This window comes from Muscardinus avellanarius (genome assembly GCF_963383645.1).
Source record: "Muscardinus avellanarius genome assembly, chromosome: X".
In the NCBI taxonomy this organism is placed as follows: Eukaryota; Metazoa; Chordata; class Mammalia; order Rodentia; family Gliridae; genus Muscardinus; species Muscardinus avellanarius.
In genome coordinates, this window is record NC_137792.1 from 46,998,750 (window position 1) to 47,020,622 (window position 21,873).

The 21,873-nt window shown below is 42.4% G+C and overlaps 1 protein-coding gene across 2 annotated transcripts in view; it reads right to left on the bottom strand.

Annotated features, from left to right (window-relative positions):
* Nucleotides 1-283: 283 nt before the first annotated feature.
* Nucleotides 284-21,873, bottom strand: part of ALAS2 (5'-aminolevulinate synthase 2) — a gene marked incomplete at its 3' end in the record, with an annotated part of 31,308 nt that continues 9,718 nt past the window's right edge. For both annotated transcript variants that reach the window (XM_080718304.1, XM_080718303.1), the window contains 7 exons: nt 20,925-21,147; nt 19,358-19,542; nt 14,463-14,642; nt 9,494-9,658; nt 8,694-8,962; nt 6,195-6,357; nt 284-447 (listed from right to left, as the gene is read on the bottom strand). In XM_080718304.1, coding sequence (XP_080574430.1) covers nt 284-447; nt 6,195-6,357; nt 8,694-8,962; nt 9,494-9,658; nt 14,463-14,642; nt 19,358-19,542; nt 20,925-21,147 — 1,349 coding nt within the window. The remainder of the gene's footprint in view (nt 448-6,194; nt 6,358-8,693; nt 8,963-9,493; nt 9,659-14,462; nt 14,643-19,357; nt 19,543-20,924; nt 21,148-21,873) is intronic.

Consider the following 21,873-nt stretch of genomic DNA (forward strand, 5'->3'; position numbering starts at 1 on the left):
TTAGGTAGTTTGGGGGCATTTTTTCCTCTTTCTGGATCCTGGGTTTTCCCTCTCAGTGTACTGGGTGGTCAGACGAATGCATGACCTGTGGTTTCCTCCTGTGTTTGGCACTTGGTCTGAGGAAGTCAGGAATAATATGGTCTAAAAAAGGACAAAAAATGCTGCAATTTGCTCTTTATTTTCAGATTCAAGTCAGCTAAGGCACACAACAAAGCAGAGGACAGGAGAAGGCCCAGCCCCAAGTGAAGTGCGGCTGGGGTGGGCATCCAACGCAGCTGGCATCTCAGGCGTAGGTGGTGACATACTGTGGTCCCATGTTCCCAAAGTAGGAACGTTCCCACTCACTCATGAGCTCAAAGTGCACAGGGCGACGACAGAAGTTGCAGGCAGCCACAGATACATCCTGAAGGGGTAGCCCTACCTCAGTCCAGGCTTCCAGCAACTTCTCTGAAAGTGGTAGGGAGACAAGAAGGAAAGAATTGGTTAGACTTGGTCTTCAAAATCCCTGTGTCTCAATACAGAGTACACTAAGATATTGGACCCCTCAACCCTTTGAAGTTCCTCATGGCCAGAACTAGTTTTATCTGCAGGACATGGTAGCACATGCCTGTGATTCCAGTGCTTGGGAGACTGAGACAGAAAGATGGTAGGTTCGAGGCCAGACTTAGCAACTTTGTGAGACTGTTTCAAAATTTAAAAAAAGAGCTGAGGTTGTAGCTTGGAGGTAGAATGTCCCTGGGTTCAATCCCCAAATACCACAAGGGAGAAAAGTAGTTTTATGTGTTTACTTCAGTGTGAGAAGTAAATGTCACCATTTGTCCATGGGTGTTGGAATGTATTAAAGATTTGGAAGCACTCCTTTGACAGAATTTGAAGTCATACTATTCTGGTCTGGACTACTCCCTCAGTATGGGACTCCTGTGGGCTAAGAAGTAGATCTATCTGTTTGGAAACAGCCTGGGAAGGAAGATGCTATTAACAGTAAGCACACTGTCATTAATGTGACCAGATAGCCTGGGGCAGGAGATGGGGTGCATCCTGGGGCGTGTGGGAACTCATAGAACAGAACCTGACCCAGCTGTAGGAAGCACCTCAGGTATGTTCCAGGGCCCTGTTCTTAGTCTTCTGTATGCTCATGTCTTTGATTATCTTGTCTAGTCTCAACTTCAAACATCATCTATATGCTGATAATTCTGAAATTTTCCTCTGAAGACAATTCTGTGATTTTTAGACTTGTATATCCAGTGGCCTTTCTACATGTCTACTTGGATGTCCAATAGGCATCTCTAACTTAACATGGGCACAACTGAGCTACTCACATCCCTACCATCCACCAAGCCCATTCAGCCTCTCTCATCTCAGCTGATGGCAATCCTTTTTCCTCAGTTAAAAAATTTCTGGGCCAGCCGAGCATGGTGGCGCCTGCTTGTAATCCCCGCGCTTGGGAGGCGGAGACAGGAGGATCACGCTGCTTCGGAGCCAGCCTCAATGGCTTAAGAGACCCTTTTTCCAAATGAAAATATAAAAATAGGTCTGGGAGTGTAGCCCGGACGTAGAAGGGCTTCCAGGAACCCTAGTACCACCAAAAAAAAAAAATTCTGGGCCATTCTTAATTTTTCCCTTTCTCTGTCATCCTCCTTTTAGTCTATTTAGCAACTGCCATTGGCTCCCCCTTGAAAATCGAATCACTTCTCATCACCCCCATTATTATCAAGTATGAGCTACCATCATCTATCCCCTGAAATATGACAGTAGCCCCCTACTGGCTCTCTCTGCTTTTCCTGTTTCTCCCTTTCAGTGTATTTTTAACATAGAAATTGGGACAATTCTGGTATTTTTCATTTCAACTCATTTCCTTTGTTCATTGGTAAGTCAGACAAAAAGATTAGCAAAGGTACAGATAGTTTCAATAGCAAAGCTAACAGGTATAGTCTAATAAAAATAAGGAATTTTATAGCTAAAAACAAAATACACACGTATCTGTTATTGTCTTTACTTATTTGGTACTTACAATGCTTAAAACTGGGCAATAATTTTGAATTTGTTCCTTTTTTGTTTTTGGTACTGGGGATTGAACCCAGGGGCATTCTATCTCCAAGCAACAACCCCAGCCCTATTTTATTTTTATTTTTGAAACAGGGCCTAACTAGGTTGACAAGTGTCTCACTGCTTGCTGAGGCTGTCCTCAAACTTCCTATCTCAGCCCCCCAAATACTGGAATTACAAGCATGTATCATCATGCCCAGCTGAATTTGTTACTTTTTTCTATTAAAATCTGAATGAGATATGTTAGTCCTATGCTCAGATCCTTCCAAACGATCTTGGAGTAAAACCCACAGTCCTTCCAGTGGTGAATAATACCATTCACAATCTGGTCTCACAGTGCTCTTCAGATTGTTTTTTCTTGTATTTGTTTACAGTACTTCATTTACTCTCACCTTATTTTCCTTCAAATATAAAAAGTATACTCTTGTGTTGGGCTCTTCTCTGCCTTAGGCTAGTCTTTCTGTCTGGGATGCCCTTCCCTTAGATACCTGCCCAGCTAACTCTTTCATCTCCAAATCTTTGCTTAGGTGTCACTCCAATGCCTTCTACCTTTGCCACTGTAACACTACAGACTTTTTCCAAACTAGCACCTTCTCCCAGCAATTTATAGCCCACTTCCCCTGCTCCCTTCCAGCACTCAGAACGAACATGCTATTTAACTTACTTTTAAAAAATGTTTTCAACTAACCCCTCCCACTATAATATAAGCTCCAGAAAGGTAGCCAGTTTGTGTATGGTTTGTTTATCACTGGATCCCCAGCACATACAATATGTACAGGATAAATATTTGTTGGAATAATTAATGAAGCAATCCCTGAGTTAAGACTAGAAGAGGAAAGGAAGTAAGGCCGAATAAGGGGTGAAAGAGGGCATTCCAATCAGAGCAAAAGAAGACAACAGAAGTCATTTGGTGTAACTTGAAAATAAAATGCATGTAGGGGAGAGGAGACCGTGAACATCACCCTCGGAAGGCATTGAATGCAATGCCAAGGAGCTTCAATTCTGTTTTATAGGTCAGTGGTCTACACATATTGGACTGAAAATCCCTATCAGCACAAGTGGCTTAGCATGTACCTCCAATCTCTGTATTTTTGTTTATATTTACTGTATATTTATTGTTAGCCTGTATATTAAAGTCAGTATCACGGAAGCTTAATTTCCTATTTTAAGATAAGCAAAATCCTAATGTTCTATTGCCTCACACTATGGATCATCCTATATACCTCACCTTAGAGGCCACTGCTCCAGAGTCTAGACAAAAGGGAAATATGAAAAGGTTTAAACAAGAGAACAGTATTGTCAAGTTTTTGAAAATTCCCTCTGGTGGTCAGTATGGAGAAGGAATTACAGGAAAATGAAACAGAAAGGAAGTATGCTGTCATAGATTAAAGAAGTGGCAATGAATCAGATGCAGTAGTGCATACTATAATCTCAGGACTTGGGAGGCTGAGATGGGAGGATTGTGGCTTCCAAGCCAGCTGAGGCAATTTAGGGAGTCCCCCAGCAATTTAGCAAGACCCTGTTTCAAAATAAAAAATAAAAGGTGTATCTTGGAGGTAGAATGCCCATGCATTTAATTCCCAATACCACACACACACACACACACACACACACACACACACACACACACACACACGGCAATGGAGAAAGGAAAACAGATTTGAGAGCTATTGTAGAGAAGACTTCAAGATGTAGGATTGAGGAACTGGTGGAGTCCTGGTAGATGTTTCTCAGGTATCTTTCCTGCAAAAGCCCACCCTAAGTGAATGCTCTGAGACCTGAGAGTAGCAAAAATGAATTGAAGCCAAACCAACAGAAAAGACGCAACAAAAGGTCCAAGAAACTGGATTATAAAGGCAGGCAGTAGACCTCTTGACAATGGTAAAAACAAGCCCCAGACATGTGGTAGGACAGGCCTGTAATCCCAGTACTTGGGAGGCTGAGACGGGGGAGGGGGGGGAGATATGATCAGGCTTGAAACCAGCCTCAGCAGTTTAGCAAGTCTCTCGGTAACTTAATGTAACTCTGTCTCCAAATAAAGAATAAAATAGGGCTGTGTGTGTAGCTCAGAGGTAGAATGCCCCTGGGTTTAGTTCCCAGCACCACAAAAAGGCACCTCAATCCCAACCTAAAACCTTTGTGAACTTGGGCCAGTAACTAATTTTTATGCCTCAGTTTCTACATACAATGGAAATAAGAGCATCCAAATTCTGAAGTTATTGTGAAAAACATAGTGTTATATATTTTATAAAATATAGTGTTATAAAATGGGTCTGGGATTTAGCCCAGAGGTAGGGTTTCCAGGAACCCCAGTACCACCAAAAAATGTATAGTGTTATATATGTTATATAGTATATGTTATATGTTTTATAGTAGTGTATATACTTAAACACTATATAAATATAAACTACATGCGCACACACACATAGTGTTTACAATAATGCTTGACACATTATAAGTACTTAAATGTTAGCTAGAATTATTTGTTTGCTGTTCTGGAGATTGAACCCAGGACTTCACTCATGCAAGGCAAGTACTCTACCACTGAGCCACACCCTTAGTTAGCTAGAATTATTTAATGATTTTCAGTGGATGAATAAATGGCACATACCTCTCATGTCTTTCCAGAACTTTCATACTGCCTATGCTCCAAAAAATGACTGCTGTCAATATATACTCTCTGTTTTTTTTTCTTTAAGTTATTGCTTGTGGAATCCCCTCATTCTGGAGTATCTTTGCACCATATCCACATGCACTTCAGTGTGAAGCACAAGGACTTCCTCACACACAAAGCCTCTCCAATTTCACACTTCTCACCCCCTCTAGCCACAAATGAGTGCTCTCCTCTCTCGTCTCTCTCGTCTCTCTGTCTCTGTCTCTTCTGCTAGACCATGGACCACCTATGTATCTTTCATTCCGTACACCTGTAATGAGCTCCTGCTTCATGCCAGGCCCTACATTAAAAACTATACCCAAGCCGGGCGTGGTGGCGCACGCTTGTAATCCCTGTGCTTGGGAGGCAGAGACAGGAGGATTGCGCAGGTTCGAAGCCAGCCACGCTGGTGTAAAAGACCCGGTTTCAAAAATATAAAATAGGTCTGGAGTGTAGCCCGGAGGCTTCCAGGAACCCCAGGACCACCACACAAAAAAACTATACCCAAGAGGAATCCAGTAAACTTTAGCTGAATAAATGGACAAACTGGCACCTTTTAGGGTACAAACAAAACTGCTCAGCTCTAAGACTAGGCTCTGCTTTGAGTTGATTTTGTAGACTCATAAATTGACCTTTCCTTCCCCAGCTTCATTCCTACTACCCTATATTCCAGTAATACTTGCTTAATGCTCTTTTCATGTGCTACTGGAGATTGAATGCAGGAGTCTTCTACCTCTGAGCTACACCCCAAGCCTTATTTTATTTTGGAATAGGGTCTTGTTAAGTTACTATGCACTGACCTTGATTCCGCCATTCTTACCCATCTCTGTTTATTCTTGATATATCTCAAGCTGTTTCTCACTCCTCCTTGCCTTTCTTTCTGCTAGGAATACATCATCCACATCCTTTTTCCCCTTCTCTTGGCCCAACACCATTCGTCATGCAACATTCAGCTCAGGTGTCACCTCCACTAGGAGGTCTGTCTGGAATCCCCCAGGCTGGGTCAGGTCCTTCCTCTCTGCTCTCATAAGTCTCTCATGTACTGTCTTTGTTAAGCTTTGATCATTTATTGATGTCATTGTGTTTGCCATGATCTCTCTAACCAAACTAGCACCCTGCAGAGTTTTGGGCTTTTTCTCATTTATTTGTGGCTTAGCACATGATAGACGTTCCAGAAATCTTTTGTGTGTGTATGCAGTACTGGGAATTGAAACTAGGGGAACTTTAACTCTGAGCTATACCCCCCAGCTTTATTTTATTTTAGTATTTGGAAACAGGGTCTTACTAAGTTGTTGAGAGCTTCACTAAGTTGCTGAGGCTGACTTTGAATCTGCAATCCTTCTATATCAGCCTCCCCAATACTGGTATTAATGGTGTTTGCCACCATAGCAAGCTCAAGAAATAATTTTTAATTGAACATAGCCTTTCCTCTCACCTTCAGGTCCTGGAGCTGTGGGTTAGAGAAGTATTATAGGCACCCAGGTTGAAGACTTACCCACAAAATCTTCCATCATCTGAGGGCTGTGGTGAGGGGAGGGCGCCAAGCGCAGCAGCTCCTCACCCCGGGGCACAGTCGGGTAGTTAATGGCCTGCACATAGATGCCATGCTTGGAGAGCAGGAGATCACAGATCTTGCTGTTGAGTGCTGCATCACCCACCTATTCAAGAGAAAGGCCTTTCGGTCCCTGCCACCCTGGGCCCATAGTTCCTAGTTCCATTAAACTGGTGGAGGGGCCAGATCAAGGAACACCAATGAATTTTGAGACAGAATTTTTTTCTAGTAAGAGGCTTTGCAGGTAGCAGTTCCAGAGTTTCTACCAAGGAGGAACTCGGAGCCAGCAATTGGGTTTGGAGGAAGGGTAGAGGTAGCAACAGGACACTTATCTTGAAGCTGTTTGCATAGCAAGCACAGTGGTTAATTTGGGGTGGTTCGGGGTGGGAAGACAAACCTACCAAACTACCTGAGATCCTGTCACTGGGAAATATTTTTAAAAATGGTATTTTAAAAAGCAGTCTATTGCTGGGTGTGGTGGTGCACGCTTATAATCCCCACGCTTGGGAGGCGGAGACAGGAGGATCGCGTAGGTTCCAAGCCAGCCACGCTGGCTTAAGAGACCCTGTTTCCAAATAAAAATATAAAATAGGTCTGGGAGTGTAACCCGGAAGTATAAGGGCTTCCAGGTACCCCAGTACCAACAAGAAAACAAACAAACAAACAAAAACCAGTCTATTTCAAGGGAACATTCATCGGTTAAACTATGAGGCTTCCAATTCCAGGGATTCAACCAACCTCAGGTCAATATATGTCTGTATATATATTTCAGTACTGGGGAATGCCAGGGGCATTCTACCTCTGAGCTTCACCCTCAGACCTTTTTCATTTTTATTTTGAGGCAGGGTCTCACTGGGTTACTGAGAGACTCGCTAGGTTTCTGAGACAGGCCTGAACCTGTGATCCTTCTGTCTTAGCCCAAGTACTGAGATTAATATAGGCATGCATCACCACACTCAGCTAATGATAGATATTTTTATATTGTATGTAAATGATATGTACATATATTTTTATTTACTAAACAATACAGTGTAGCAACTGTTTATATAACATTTACATTGTATTACATATTTTAACTAATCTAGAGATTAATTAAAGTATATGGAAGGATTGTGTAGGTTATATAAAAATACAGTATGCCTTTTTTTTTTTTTTTGGTGGTACTGGGGATGGAACCCTTTTACCTCCGGGTTACACTCCCAGACCTATTTGTTTTATATTTTATTTGGAAACAGGGTCTCTTAAGCCAGCGAGGCTGGCTTGGAACCTTCTGTCTCTGCCTCCAAAGTGAAAGGATTACAAGTGTGTGCCACTATGCCCGACCAGTATGACATTTTATATAAGAGGCTTGAGCATTTGTGGATTTTGGTATATTAGTAGGGGGACCTACTAATAACCTGTGGATACTGAAAGATGATTTTATTTCTTTGTCATCTACATATGTCTCAAAAATTTCCTTCCTACACCCTATCTGACTGACACACAAATAGATGTCATTTAAGCAGGAAGAAGCAGAGGTTTTTTGTTTTGTTTTGTTTTTGGTACTGGGGATTGAATCCAGGGGCACTCTATTTTCAAGCTATACCCACAGCCCTTTTCAATTTTTATTGTGAGACAAAGACTTGCAAATTAGCTAAGGCTAACCTCAACCTGTGTTCTTCCTTTCTCAGCCTCCCAAGTACTGGGATTCATTTGTAAAGGCCGTAAAAAAGCCAGGCATTGTGGTACACACCTGTACTCCTAGTACTTGTGATTCTGAGATAGGAGGATTGCAAGTTTGAAGCCAGCCTCAGCAACTTAGCGAGACCTTGTTTCAAAATATAAAAATAAAAGGGATAGGGGTGTAGGTTTGAGGTCGAATGCTCCCAAGTTCAATCCCCAGTACTCTCCCCTGAAAAAAGCAGTACTCTAACATAATTGGGCATCCAACATAGCAGCTAGTCATGTGGCTTTGATTTTAGTTTTCTGACCCCAATTTTCAGTAACATATGTTTTAAACTATGACCATAAACACATATGTATACACATACATATAACAAAAATGGAACAATTGTCTCACAATTTACTGTGTGGGATCTATTTCAACATTTTCTGTTCTATTCTTTTCTATTTTTTAAATGCTGGTTATAGTCCAATAAATTGATTTTGTGACACACTAGTACTCTTAATAAACAGTTTGAAAAACACTGATTTGTAGGCTGTGCATACTCATTTTGTGAGGGCCAGGACAGTCTAATAAGCATGAGTTATTAGCTAATGCAAAAACAATTGGTTAATCTAGAATGTCTGATGATTTTTCAAAAAGGAGAACAAAGCTGGCAATAAGAATAGTTCACAAGGAAACAAAGAATGGAAGAGAAGAGCAGGTGTTGGTTTGTTGGGAGTGGGAAGGCTCTCTTAAGAGCTAGGTAGAGAGGGCAATGGTCAAAGTGGGACTCTCACCCGGATAGGGATGATGTGGCTGGGGCAGGGGATGACAGGCAGGCCCTTGTCCATCAGTAGCTGGCGCATGTGCTTGACGTTGCGCTGGTGGGCCCGCCTCAGGGCTTGGCCCTCCTCTCCCTTGAGCAGGCGCACAGATTCTAGAGCCCCAGAGAGCACCATGGGGGGTAGGGAAGTGGTGAAGATGAAGCCTGCGGCATAGGAGCGCACCATGTCCACCAAATCACGAGTGCTGGCGATGTAGCCACCCACACAACCAAAGGCTTTGCCTAGAGACAGGGAGGAGAAAGATGTACACAGACCTCACAATTAGTCCCTACAGGTACAGGATTATGCCCTAGGAAGTACACAAGATGCTGGGGCTTTGGACTCCCTTCCCAGGCCTCTCCCATCCATGACAAGACTGACAGAGCTGATAATTCTGTGGCTCAGTGATAGGACTTTCAAGTCCTGCCATATGTAATGATTAGATAGGCAGGAGCAGGGTGGGGACTTTGGGCTGCTTAGGGCCAGGAGTGGGGCTGAGATGAAGCTTGGGGCTAGGTGGGGAGGGAAATACAGCTCTCCACTTATTCAAGTTGAGCCTGTTAGGTCCAGTTTAGCAGTCTTTAAAAAATATCCCAGACTTTCTCAGCAACTTTGCATGGGGTGAGAGTGGAGAGAGAATCCAGGAGGACAGTAGCCAGAGGCTATAAATTCTACTCAAAGGACTCCTGCAACTTTGGGAGGGAGGAAGAAAGTAGTCTTGCCAGCTTTCATCTCGGGATTGCATATAAGGGAGGTCCAAGGCATTCACTCACCAAGTGTTCCAGAGATGATGTCAATCTTGTGCATAATTCCATCACGTTCCCCAATCCCAGCACCCCGGCACCCATATAGTCCTACAGCATGGACCTCATCCACGAAGGTTAGGGCCCCATGCTGATGCGCCACATCACACAGCTCCTCAAGGGGACAGATGGCACCTGCACAAAGCCAAGGGATAGGGGTAGAAGATCATAACCCGTCCCTAGCTCCATCTCCATTGCGGAATTTCTCATCCATGCCTACTTTGGGTTGAGAAATGGCATGATAGAGAAGGAGGAGAGCGTACACCCTCATTTGGGGCTATTCCAAACCTCTTTATATGTGTTAACCACTTGTACCCTGCCCACACCAGCTGTGTGTGTGTGTGTGTGTGTGTGTTTTCCCAGCCTATAATCAGTGCTTGGCTCTCTGTCATTATTTTTTACTTTATTCTGACTATAACTCTCTTCCTATTTCTGCCACATTCAGCCTCTCTCTGCTTGCAAATCTGTTTATTTCCATCTAAGGTTGGCACTAGGCTGTATTATGCCTCTGTTCAAATAAATTGAAAAAAGTCTTCATTTGCTCTAGTTTCCTCCAGTCCTGATATCAGGCCCTGCTTGCCTGTTTGGCCAGGTCCTTTTGAATGGTCTATCAATACATTTAATCTTTTCTGGCCCTTCCTGTTTCTAATTTTCTAGATTTCTGTCACTATATCCCTTTTTATGTCCAATTATATTGTTGTTGCCATGTCTCTATTTGTCTGTCTGCCTTCATTTTTCCCTCTTCTCTCTCTTCCTTCACCATCAGTAGTTCTTTCTCTTCCCTTTTTCTCACTGTTTGTATCCCTTTCTATACGTCCCCTTCTTCAGATGTTATTTCTCTGTTCCTTGTGTCCCTTTGCAAGTATGCTTGTGTTTCTGCCTCTTTGTCTTCCCTGTGTCTCTGTGGGAATGTTTTTCTCATGGGCTTAATCATAATCTGTCAGATGAAAGCAAATTAGAAGCAATCTACATGTTCACCTCCATTTCTGTACAGGGCTACCATGTTTTCCATGTAATTCTAGACATCATCTATGCCGAAAGTTTTCTATAAATTCTTCAGATGGCCATGAGTCTCATATATAGACTTTGAGTTCAGTCTGCATATTACAAGAGCCCACACCTTCTGGCATTTGCTATCATTCCTCCACTTCCTGGAAATTGATGAAGTATGGGGAGCTGGAATGTGGAAGAAACATCTGCAGGTGAAAACAGGGGCTCCAGAACAGAATTAAGAATATGAATAATTGGTTGTTAGGCGTGGTGGCACATGCTTGTAATCCCAGCATTCAGGAGGCTGAGACTGGAAGACCGAGATTTGCGGACAGCCTCAGCTACTTAGTGAGGCCCTCTGCAACTTAGTGAGACCCTGTTTCAAATTTAAAAATGAAAAACAGGATAGGAGCTGTAGCTCAGAGGTCAAATGCCCCTGGGTTCCATCCCCAGACCCACCAAAAAAAAATATATATATAAACAATTGGCAGGACAACATGAAGGGAGCCAACCACAGGGGGTGAAGTCCGAGACAAAGAAAACAATGTGATGGTTTAAGTATCATTTTAGTGAGAGAAATTCAGCTCTATAATGGACACTTTTGGCAGAGTTTCCACCAAAATATATTAAGAAACCATTCATTTGCAAATGTAAGTTGTGTGGCCCTGACATAATTTCCAATAGAGAAATAATTAATGTTAATATTCTCAATATTAAAAAATATACAAATGTGCTGGGCATTGTGGTATGTGCTAGTAATCCCAATACTTAGGAGGCTGAGATAGGAGGATCGCAGGTTCAAGGCCAGCCTTAGCAACTTAGTGAGACTCTCAGAAACCTAGCAAGACCCTGTTTCAAAAAATGAAACAAAACAGAATTTTAAAAACTCTGGGGTGTAACTCAGAGGAAAATACCCCTGGGTTTAATAACTAGTACCACAAAAAAAAGAAAAAAGAAATATAAAAATGTAATGATTTTACTTTACTGGTGGTTATAGAAATGTGGGAGTGGACATGACAAGTTTCTTATACACATTAACTAATTTACTTCTTACAGATACTCTGTTTTTATTACTTCCATTTCACAAGTGAGGTAACTGAAACACAGGACAATAAGAATCATACTAAGAGCCAGGTGTGGTGGCATACACTTGTCATCCCAGTACTTGGGAGGCTGAGACAGGAGTATGGTAGTTCGCAGCAGCCTCAACTACTTATTGAGGTCCTTTTCAACTCAGTGAGACCCTGTTTCAAAATAAAGAATAAAACATAAAGCTGAGGGTGCAACTCAGAGGTAGAATGCCGCTGAGTTCAATCCATGGTATAGGAAGAAAGGAAAGAAAGAAGGGAAGGAGGGAGGAAGGAAGGAAGGAAGGAAGGAAGGAAGGAAGGAAGGAAGGAAGGAAGGAAGGAAAGAAGAATTGGAGGGAGGGAAGGGAAGGGAAAAGAGAGACTTGCTCAAGCCAGTAAACTTCTATGCTGAGATTTGAACAAGAGCAGTTTGGTGTCAGAGCCTGTGTGCATTACAATAATCATTACATGATGCTCATGGCACTTAACATTAAATTGGGGAATACTGTGAACCCTCTCTTGTTTCAGTTGGAAAAGTGACTTAGTAAAAAAAATGAGGACCTGTTTCCTATAAGTAACTCCAGAAGAGGATGCCTAAAATACTAACTTCTGCTCAGTAGGACTGGCAGTAGAAAGCTTTGGACATTGTTTCAGTTAGGAGAAGAAAGGAGCTAGAAGAGTAAAGGCACTTATTTATTAAAGTAATAAATGGGATGTTTTAATCATCTCTAATTTTTAAAATTTTTGTTTGTTGTGGTATTGGGGATTTAGCCCAGGGGCAGTCTACCTCTGAACTAACCCCCATGCCCTATTTTATTTTTTATTTTTTATTTTTAATTTAATTAATTAATTAATTTATTTATTTGGTGGTACTGGGGGGTGGAACCCAGAGGCTTTCTACCTCCAGGCTATATTCACAGACCCATTTTTATGTTTTATTTGGAAACAGGGTCTCACTAAGTTGCTGAAAGCCTCAGTAAGTAGCAGAGGCTGGCTTCGAACCTGTGTGATCCTCCTGTCTCAGCCTCCCAAGTGCGGGGATTACAAGCGTGCACCACCACGGCCGGCTTTATTTTTTATTTTGAAACTGGGTCTTGCTAGTTGCTGCAAGTCTTGCTGAGTTGCTAAGGCTGTCCTCAAAACTGCTATCCTCCTGTCTCAACCTTCTAAGTACTGAGATTTCAGGCATATGCCACATCATCTCTAATTTTTATAACCAGATATTTGACCTTGGACAAATTGAAGCTCAGAAAGTTGAGGAGTTCCCAAGATCATACATGTAAGTGTGTATCAACAGTATCAACAGTAGGATTTGAACCCAGGTATGTCTGATTTGAAAACCTGTTTTGATTCCAATACTTCCTACTGAACTTAGAAAAAAAAATCTTCTGCAGGTGGAAAATTTCCATTGTAGAAACCAGACATTGGTATGATTGATTTGCACATTATTTCTGATGGAAGGAATGTCATAGGAGGTGATTTGTGTTAATATATCCTAGTGTGAAAATACTCACTTTGGCACCAACTTTCTGAACCACCCAAGACAAATTTGATACCACCTTTGAACTTTAGTATTTTTATCTGTAAGACAAATGCAATAGCTACTTATGTCTTTTGGCACTTAATAGCTGTATGACACTCAATAAATTACTCCAATGGTTTATATCTTAGTTTCCTCGTGTAAAAAATAAAAACAAAGCCAGGCATGATTGTGCATGTTTGTAACCCTAGTACTTGGGAGGCTGAGACAGGAGAGTCATGGGTTCGTGGAACCTCAACTACTTAGTGGGACCCTCCACAACTGAGTGAGACCCTGTTTCAAAATAAAAAAAATAAAAAATAATAAAAAATAAGACAGGAGTGTAGCTCTGAGGTACAGTGCCCCTGGGTTTAATCCCCAGTACTGCAAAAAAATAAAAACGAAAATAAAAGCAGCACCTACTTCATAGAATCGGAGCCTGCCTTGAGGCAAGGCCTCTATTGGAGCCTCCAACACCGGGATTGGAGTCTGCCGAGGGGTTAGGCCGGTACCGGAGCCAGCGAGGCTAGGATCGGAACCTGCCGTGAGGCAAGGCTGGTGCTGGGGCCTCCAAGGCCAGGATAGGAGTCTGTCGAGGTGTTAGGCCGGTGCCAGGGTCAGCGAGGCTGGGACGGAGCCTGCCTTGAGGCTAGGCCGGTGCTGGGGCCACCGAGGCCGGGATCAGAGCCAGCTGAGGGGTTAGTCCGGTGTTGGGGCCAGCGAGGCCAGAATTGGGGCCCCCCATGAGACAAGGCTGCTGCTTGAGCCAGCGAAGTCTGGATCAGTCCACCGAATAGCCAGGCCACTACTGGGGCCGTCAAGAGTGGGATCGGTACTTGCAACGTGGCATGCACAGAGAAATATCGCAGAAAATAAAAACCAGATGCTTCCCCAAATCAGCAATAACTAGGAGGAAAGGGGCAACAAGAAGTGGTCGAGCTATAGGAAGGGCCCTATAGAGAAACAATTAAGGTGACCAATCAGAGGATATGGGATAGGGGAGGATGGAGCCTCTTTAAAACTCAGAAGGTACATAAACAAATGTATCAAAGTTAATCACCAAATAAGCATGGGATCGAGGGAGGGGGAGGGAATGGGATGGGGAGTGGATGAGGGCTAATTGGATGATGTGTGCTTGTATATCCTCTCAAGTCTTGTATTCCAGCGTGATATATGATTACAATGCACCATAAAAATAAATTTAAAAAAAGAATTCTTGTGAAGACTAATTGAATGAATACATGCAAAATACTGATACTTTTGCTTGGTATACTCTCTAAATGTTAGTATTATCACCAATCACCATAGATTTTGTGAGATCAATACTACTAAACACATGCTTACTCAGGCATATACATACCATCCATGGAGTGAACAGTTTCGAAGGCCACAATTTTGGGTGTCTTAGGATTGGAATTCTCTAGAAGTTTCTTTAGGTGGTCAGGGTCATTGTGCCTGAAGACAAACTTGGCTGCTCCACTGTTGCGAATACCTTGGATCATGGAAGCATGGTTGCCTGCATCTGAGTAAATCTCACACCCTGAAGAAACAGACATATGTTCATTAAGCCTGTCTCAGGACTCCCACTTCACCCTTCAGTTTGACCTGCCCAGGGAAGGTAGTCAGTCCCTCTTTACTGTGAAGAGCTATATATGCTTCTTGCTCCTTTAGAATCCTTTGTGATCCTTCTTCCTCCTTTGGAAAAAAACCCCATCTAACCTGAAATTTTGACCCTTACACTCTTCCTTACAGACATTTCTTAATTTGGTCTGGCCTCTGACTTTCTTGGGGTGGAGGAAAATTTAATTTCTCAGGATGCTTTAGAGTTTCTTTAAGGTAGAGCCTGGGTTCATTCTCCTTTATACATAAGATCAATATTTGGATAGAGGTTTATCCCAGGGAATACTTGTAGACTTGGACTGATGCTAGATTCTTCCTGGTCCTGATGAAATCCAACCTCTTACAGATAGCATCCATCTGTTTATAGTTATAGGATTGGATACTCATCAGGCTTTTGCTGGTGGAATCATATGCTCCTGGCATGTCAGAGAAAGAAATGGGTGTTTCATTACTATGAGATCCAGTTCCTTTACTGTTAGGGGATATAACTAAACTCCAGGGAGGAATAGGGCTTTTTCTACAATTTAAAGACCGTAGAGATTGTACTGGGCAATGCTGGGAAGGCAGATGTGGTGAGAAATTGATGGGGGGAGTTTATTCCTAGACTCCCCCCCCCCAAACTGTACCAACATCAAGTAACTTATTTCTTTCCTAAGAGTAAGGGATTCCCTAATATGCGAAAGCTAGAGAGAAGTGGGTAACAGAAGGAACTCTAGAGGAAGAAGGAGATCCTATAGAGGAGCAAATAAAGCAACCTAACTGAGGGGATGGGAGGGGGGAAGAGGGAAACTCTTTAAAGCACACGATGTACTTAAATAAACATATCAAAGTCAATCATCAAGCCAAGCATGGGAAGGAGGGAGAGAGAGAGAATGGGGCAGGAATTGGGTAAGGGCTGATTGGGTGACGTGTGCATTGTATGTCTCCACCATCTTTTATCCCATTAAGATGTATGACTACGCCGGGTGTGGTGGCACTTGGGAGGCAGAGACAGGAGGATCGTGCAGGTTCAAAGCCAGCCTCTCTGGCTTAAGAGACCCTGTTTCCAAATAAAAATATGGGTCTGGGAGTGTAGCCCGGAGGTAGAAGGGCTTCCAGAAAACCCAGTACCACCAAAAAAAAAAAGATGTATGACTACAATGCACCAGTAAAAAAAATTTAAGAAAATGATAGCTAGGCATGGTGGCACATGTCTGTAATCCCAGTACTTGGGAGGCGGAAACAGAAGGGCCACAAATCCAGGCTAGCCTCAGCAATTTAAAGAGTCATGGATTCTTAGAGAATGTGGCTTGAAGGATTGGGAGTTTTCTGAGAGCAGAAACAAATATTTTTATCTTTCTATCCCTTGTGCCCAGTGTAAGGCTAAGTACACAATAGCTGCTAAGTACGTATTTCTTGAATGAATAGATAAATAAACAAATTACTTATTTATAAGTGAGCAAATGAATATATGAATAAATACATAACTAAATTAAAGAGTGAGAGGATGGGTGTCAAAAAAGATAAGGCTGAAGAGATAAACTGAGCTATTTATTTATTTATTTATTTATTTTGTGGTACTAGGGATTGAACCCAAGGACATTCTACCTCCAAACTCCACCCCAGCCTATTTTTAAATTATTTTATTTGAAAATGAGGTCTCACTAAGTTGGACAGAGGGCCTCACTAAGTTTCTGAGGCTGACTTCAAACCTGCATCCTCCTGTCTCAGCCTACTAAATACTGGGATTACAAGTGTGCACCACCACCCCTGGCTTTATTGAAATATTAATTAATTAATTAATTAACTTATTTTTCTACATGCTGATTTACTGTGGCACTGGAGACTGAACCCAAAGGAATTCTATTTCAGAGATACACCCCCCAGCCCTATTTTATTTTTATTTTGAAACAGGATCTCGCTAAATTAATGAGAGTCTCATTATTCCTGAGGCTATCTTTGAATTTATAATCCTTCTGTCTCAGCTTCCCAAGTACTGAGATTAAAAACATATAACACCATGCCTGGGTTATTAAGAACTTTAAAAGCAATAATAGGGAGTTTAGATTTGATCCCAAGGGCAAAGGAGATCTATTACAGGATTTTAATCAGCTGGGCATGATGGTGTACACCTGTAATCCCCGTATGTAGGAGACTGAGACAGGAGGTTAGAGACCACCCTCAGCACGTATCAAAACTCAGAAACCTAGTGGGACCCTGTTTCAAAACAAAAAATAAAAAGTGTTGGGGATATATTTTAGAGGTAGAATGTCCCTGGGTTCAATACCCAGTACCACAAACACAAAAAAGTGTTTTGATCAGAAGAGTGACAAAGATAGATTTGCATTTTAAAAACACCATTCTGACTGCTATGAAGAATAGACTGTAAGGAAGAAAACGGAAAATCAAGAACATGAGTCCAGGCATGGTGGCACATGCTTGTAATCCCAGTACTTGGGAGGCTGAGATAGGAGGATCTGGGTTCGAGGCCAGCTTCAGCTACTTAGTGAGGCCCCCCCACAACTTAGACCCTGTTTCAAAATAAAGAATAAGAAAGTGGACCGGGGGTATATCTCAGAGGTAGAATGCCCCTGGGTGGTTCAATCCCCAGCACCACACACACACACACACACACACACACACACACACACACACGCCATGATGTTGTTCTAAGTTAGGATCCCTGAAGTAGATATGAAAAGACGTTGAAATCTAGTGGTTGAGGAGGAGAGGATTGCCCCCAAAATATCCCAAAGTTTTTGAGTTTATTTAGGTGACCCCAGAAAACGTTTCCAGTAAGTAGTGTTGATGTGCATCCTGTGCTACAGACTCAGAAAGAGGCGAGGTAGTAGGCAGCAAGTGTGGAAACTTCTCTCAAGCTGTTAGCCTGTTAGAGGGAGGACAGAGACAGGCAAGTAGCTGGAGAGTTATGAGGAGTCGAGGCAATATTTTTTAAGATGCAAGAGACTTTGACATGTTCAAAGAGAAGGAGGGGCCAAGTGTAGTGGTGCACATCTATAATTGTAATACTTGGGAGGTTGAGACATGATGATTACAGGTTGCAAGCCAACCTGAGTGACTTGGCGAGACCCTCAGCATCTTAGTAGGACCCTGTTACAAAATTTAAAAAGTAAAAAAGTTGGGGTTGTAGCTCAGAGGTAGTGTGCTCCTGGGCTCAGGAGAGAAAGAGAGAAGAGAGATGGTAGATCAGTCAAGATTACTGAGGAGTTAGGAATGGAACACAGAGTAGCAAAGGTTAGTCATGATGCAAGGGGTGCCTTTTTCTTTGTGACAGGAGGGAAAGGGTGAGGAGAGAATACATCAGAGGGCACTTGAATGTATAGTTATTTTGTGGCTAGCAGGTGAGAATATTGATGTCTGCCATCTTCCGTGTGGCAGAAGTAAAGACATCTTCTAAGGGTGTGGACGGAGGAAACACCGAGGTTAATGTTGATTTAGCAAACTGTCCTAGGGATGTGGAAAACTGACTAAGGAAAGAGGATTGCCAATAGTATAGAGAACTCAAAGAAGATTTGGGATCTATGATATTTTAGTGCATCCTATTTGAGCAATTGTGTGAGCACAGGATTGACAGGCATATAAAGTGATGACTTTAAGCCAGGCGTGGTGGCGCATGCTTGTAATCCCCGCGCTTGGGAGGCTGAGACAAGAGGATCGCATGGGTTCGAAGCCAGCCTCAGCTACTTAGTGAGGCTCTCAGCAACTTAGTGAGACCCTGTTTCCAAATAAAATATAAAATAGGTCTGGGAGAATAGCCCGGAGGTAGAAAGCCTCTGGGTTCCACCCCCAGTACCACAAAAAATAAATAAATAAATAAATAAATAAATAAATAAATAAAGTGATGACATTATCGACTGAACAATGGGGACACAGGATCTAGTGTATCAGTGAATCAGCGAAGGGACTGACTTTAGGCAGAAGGAGAAACACAGCTTTCATTGTAAAACAAAAGCATGAGTAAAGGTAGATGAAGAATAAGATAAGTCTGTAGGTTTCATGTCAATAAATAAGGAGATCCTACCTGGTGACTTCTGTGTTATTTATAAGGTAAAATGTTGGGTTATTAAAAGCAAAGTAGGAGGTGGCCAGAGATTTTATTTTATTTTTATTTTTATTATTTTTTGTTTTTTGGTGGTACCGGGGTTCCTGGAAGTCCTTCTACCTCCGGGCTACACTCCCAGACCTATTTTTGCATTTTTATTTGGAAACAGGGTCTCCTAAGCCAGCGCGCGGGGCTAGCTTCGAACCTGCGCGATCCTCCTGTCTCTGCCTCCCAAGCGTGGGGATTACAAGCGTGCGCCACCACGCCCGGCTTAGCCAGAGATTTTAAAGAAGAAAGGTTTTTAAACGCTCCTGAAGAGACATAAAATCACTGTTTCTGAGTTTTAAGAGCCCAGCTGAGTTGGGAGGTGATTGATTAATTTGGGGTTTTACTTTTCTGAGAGCCTGGGTGATGTTCCCTGGTAGTGCTCCTTGACATGGGTGAAGAAGGTGAGGCAGCAGAGAGTAACAGTCACCCTGTATTATGAAGGATATACAGGGTGAGTACGAAGGAAGAACTCAAATAGAAGGAGTGAGCCCACATGCTGCATTGCAGGACACCAGCCTCGAATGGAGCTCAGGCCTCAGGTTTACCTGGCAGGATCTTGGCCAAGGTGAAGAGAGTAGAGTCATTGGCCACAAAGCAGGAAGAGAAGAGGAGGGCCGAATCCTTCTGGTGCAGTTCAGCCAGCTCCTGCTCAAGTTCCACGTGAAACTTACTGGTGCCCGAGATGTTGCGGGTGCCACCAGCCCCAGCTCCATGACGCTGTAGGGTCTCCCTTACCAGAATAAAACAGAAAGGAGACAAGGAGATAGAAAAAAAACTTGACATGCACTGAAGAACTGGGTTGGTCACTCTTCTATGATGACTTAGTGATGCTATGTGAGCTATGTCCTATATGACCAAGTAGAGGGGAGGATGATGGGGATAATGAGATGTGACCCCTTCTTCTATGGCTGGAGGACTTCAGGGATGGAGGGAGAAGCTCAATTGAGCTCGAGTAGCTTGAAAAACCTAAAGGAGGTCACATATCATCTCTGGCAATACTCATTCTATAGTTAGGTTAAGAGCTCATAGAGAGTGGACCTTGCTTGGGCTTTTATTCTTCTCCCCATAGCACTGGACACCCAAGAATTTAGAAAATATGGTATGTTCTAAGTGATGCATGTATGTGTTAATGTATTAATGTATCACTTTGATCTCACTATGATAAATAATTACATTGCATTAATATAAGTATTTTTATGTTACTTTCTTTTTAAAAAGCTTTCCTTGGTGCATTATAGTTTCACATCATAATGTAAATCATGTCAATGTCAATCTGGGTACTTGATAATATAAGTATTTTTAAGTCATGTGTGGTGGCACGTGACTGTAGTCACAGTACTTGGGAGGCTGAAATAGGAGAATCTTAGGTTTGAAGCCAGCCTCAGTAATTTAGCAAGGCTTCCAGAAACTTAGCAAGACTCTTTCAAAGAAAAATTAAGGCTGTGGAGATATATCAGAGGTTGAATGCCCCTGAGTTCAATCCTTAGCACCATACACCAAAAAAGCTTTTTTTATGTGTGGTACTGGGGTTCCTGGAAGCCCTTCTACCTCTGGGCTACACTTCCAGACCTATTTTATACTTTTTTTGGAAACAGGGTCTCTTAAGCCAGCGAGGCTGGCTCCGAACCAGCGCGATCCTCCTGTCTCCGCCTCCCAAGCGTGGGAATTACAAGCGTGTGCCACCACACCCGGCCCAAAAAAGCATTTTTATAAAACATGATGTTGCTGGGCACAGTGTATACACCTGTGATCTCAGTACATGGGAGGCTGAGACAGGAGTATCACATGTTCACGGACAGTCTCAGCAACTTATAGAGACCCACAGAAACTCAGAGGGACCCTGTTTTAAAATTAAAAAAATAAAAAGGGATGGGGGTATAGTTAAGAGTTAGAATGCCCCTGGGTTCAATCCCCAGTACCATAAACAAAACAACAAAAAATGATATATTGATTGACTTATCTAGGACCTCAAATAAAAGGGGTCATGGTAAAATTCAGGTTTCCACTGCTAGCTCCTCTTTTCCCTTTCATATATGCCTAATACATTACAAGACCCTCTGGATCTTCTCTAGATGTGTTCCCACAACTCATAGCCCAGACTTTACTACTCACTGTGTAGCCTGCAAGACCCGAGGGTGCCGGCTCATACCCAGGTAATCATTACTACACCAGACAGACACATCCTTTGAGGCCACTGATGCCTCAGAGAAGTGCTGGGCAAAGGGATAGGCATCAGCCCAGCGATTCACAGTCTTGAACACACGGTAGGTATGATCCTGTTTCTTTTCCATGATCTTGTCCCTGAAAAACTGGTCATAACCAAAGACATGCTTGCCTGCAGGAGTAGAGATGGGAATAAAAAAATTAATTTTAAGCCTATTCCTGGCTAGTCTATATGTTATTTATGTTATTGTTCTTGAGTTCTTTGATTTCTTTCCATGCATTCATTTGCTCAGCCACTGACACCTAGATCGCATTAACCCTCCACCACTTTCTCCAATCATCCCTGTGCTTATACACTCATTCACTCAGTAGTTCCTTCAAACATTCACTCAGGCTTCCTGCTCTGGCATGACCTGTCTCTTCCCAGGTCTAGTGTAGATGCTTCCTTACTGGAATTACTACTTCCATTCTCAGTGTAAAGAGAAGCAACATATCTAATCTCTAGCCATGCCTGTCACTTGCTAGTTGGGAGCCCTTGAGCAGATCATAAATCCTTTCTTTGTCTTAATGTTTTCATGTGAAGAATGGGACATTACTTGCAGAACTTTCAGCGTCTGGTGACAAACAGATCTAATACACCCAAAATGACATCTGACACATAGCAATAGTGAGATTATTAGTACTGTGGTAATAGTAACAGTAGTAATAAAATAGCTAGTAGTTAATTATATTATTATAGCCAGCATTTAATGAATTCCTAATTCATTATAAGACCCTCTTTTAGTAACTTAAAATATTATTTCATTCATTCATCACAACAGCCCTATGCACACAAAGATCGATCAGTATTTCCATTTTATAGATGAGGGAACTGAGGCATGAAGAAGTTACTTGACCA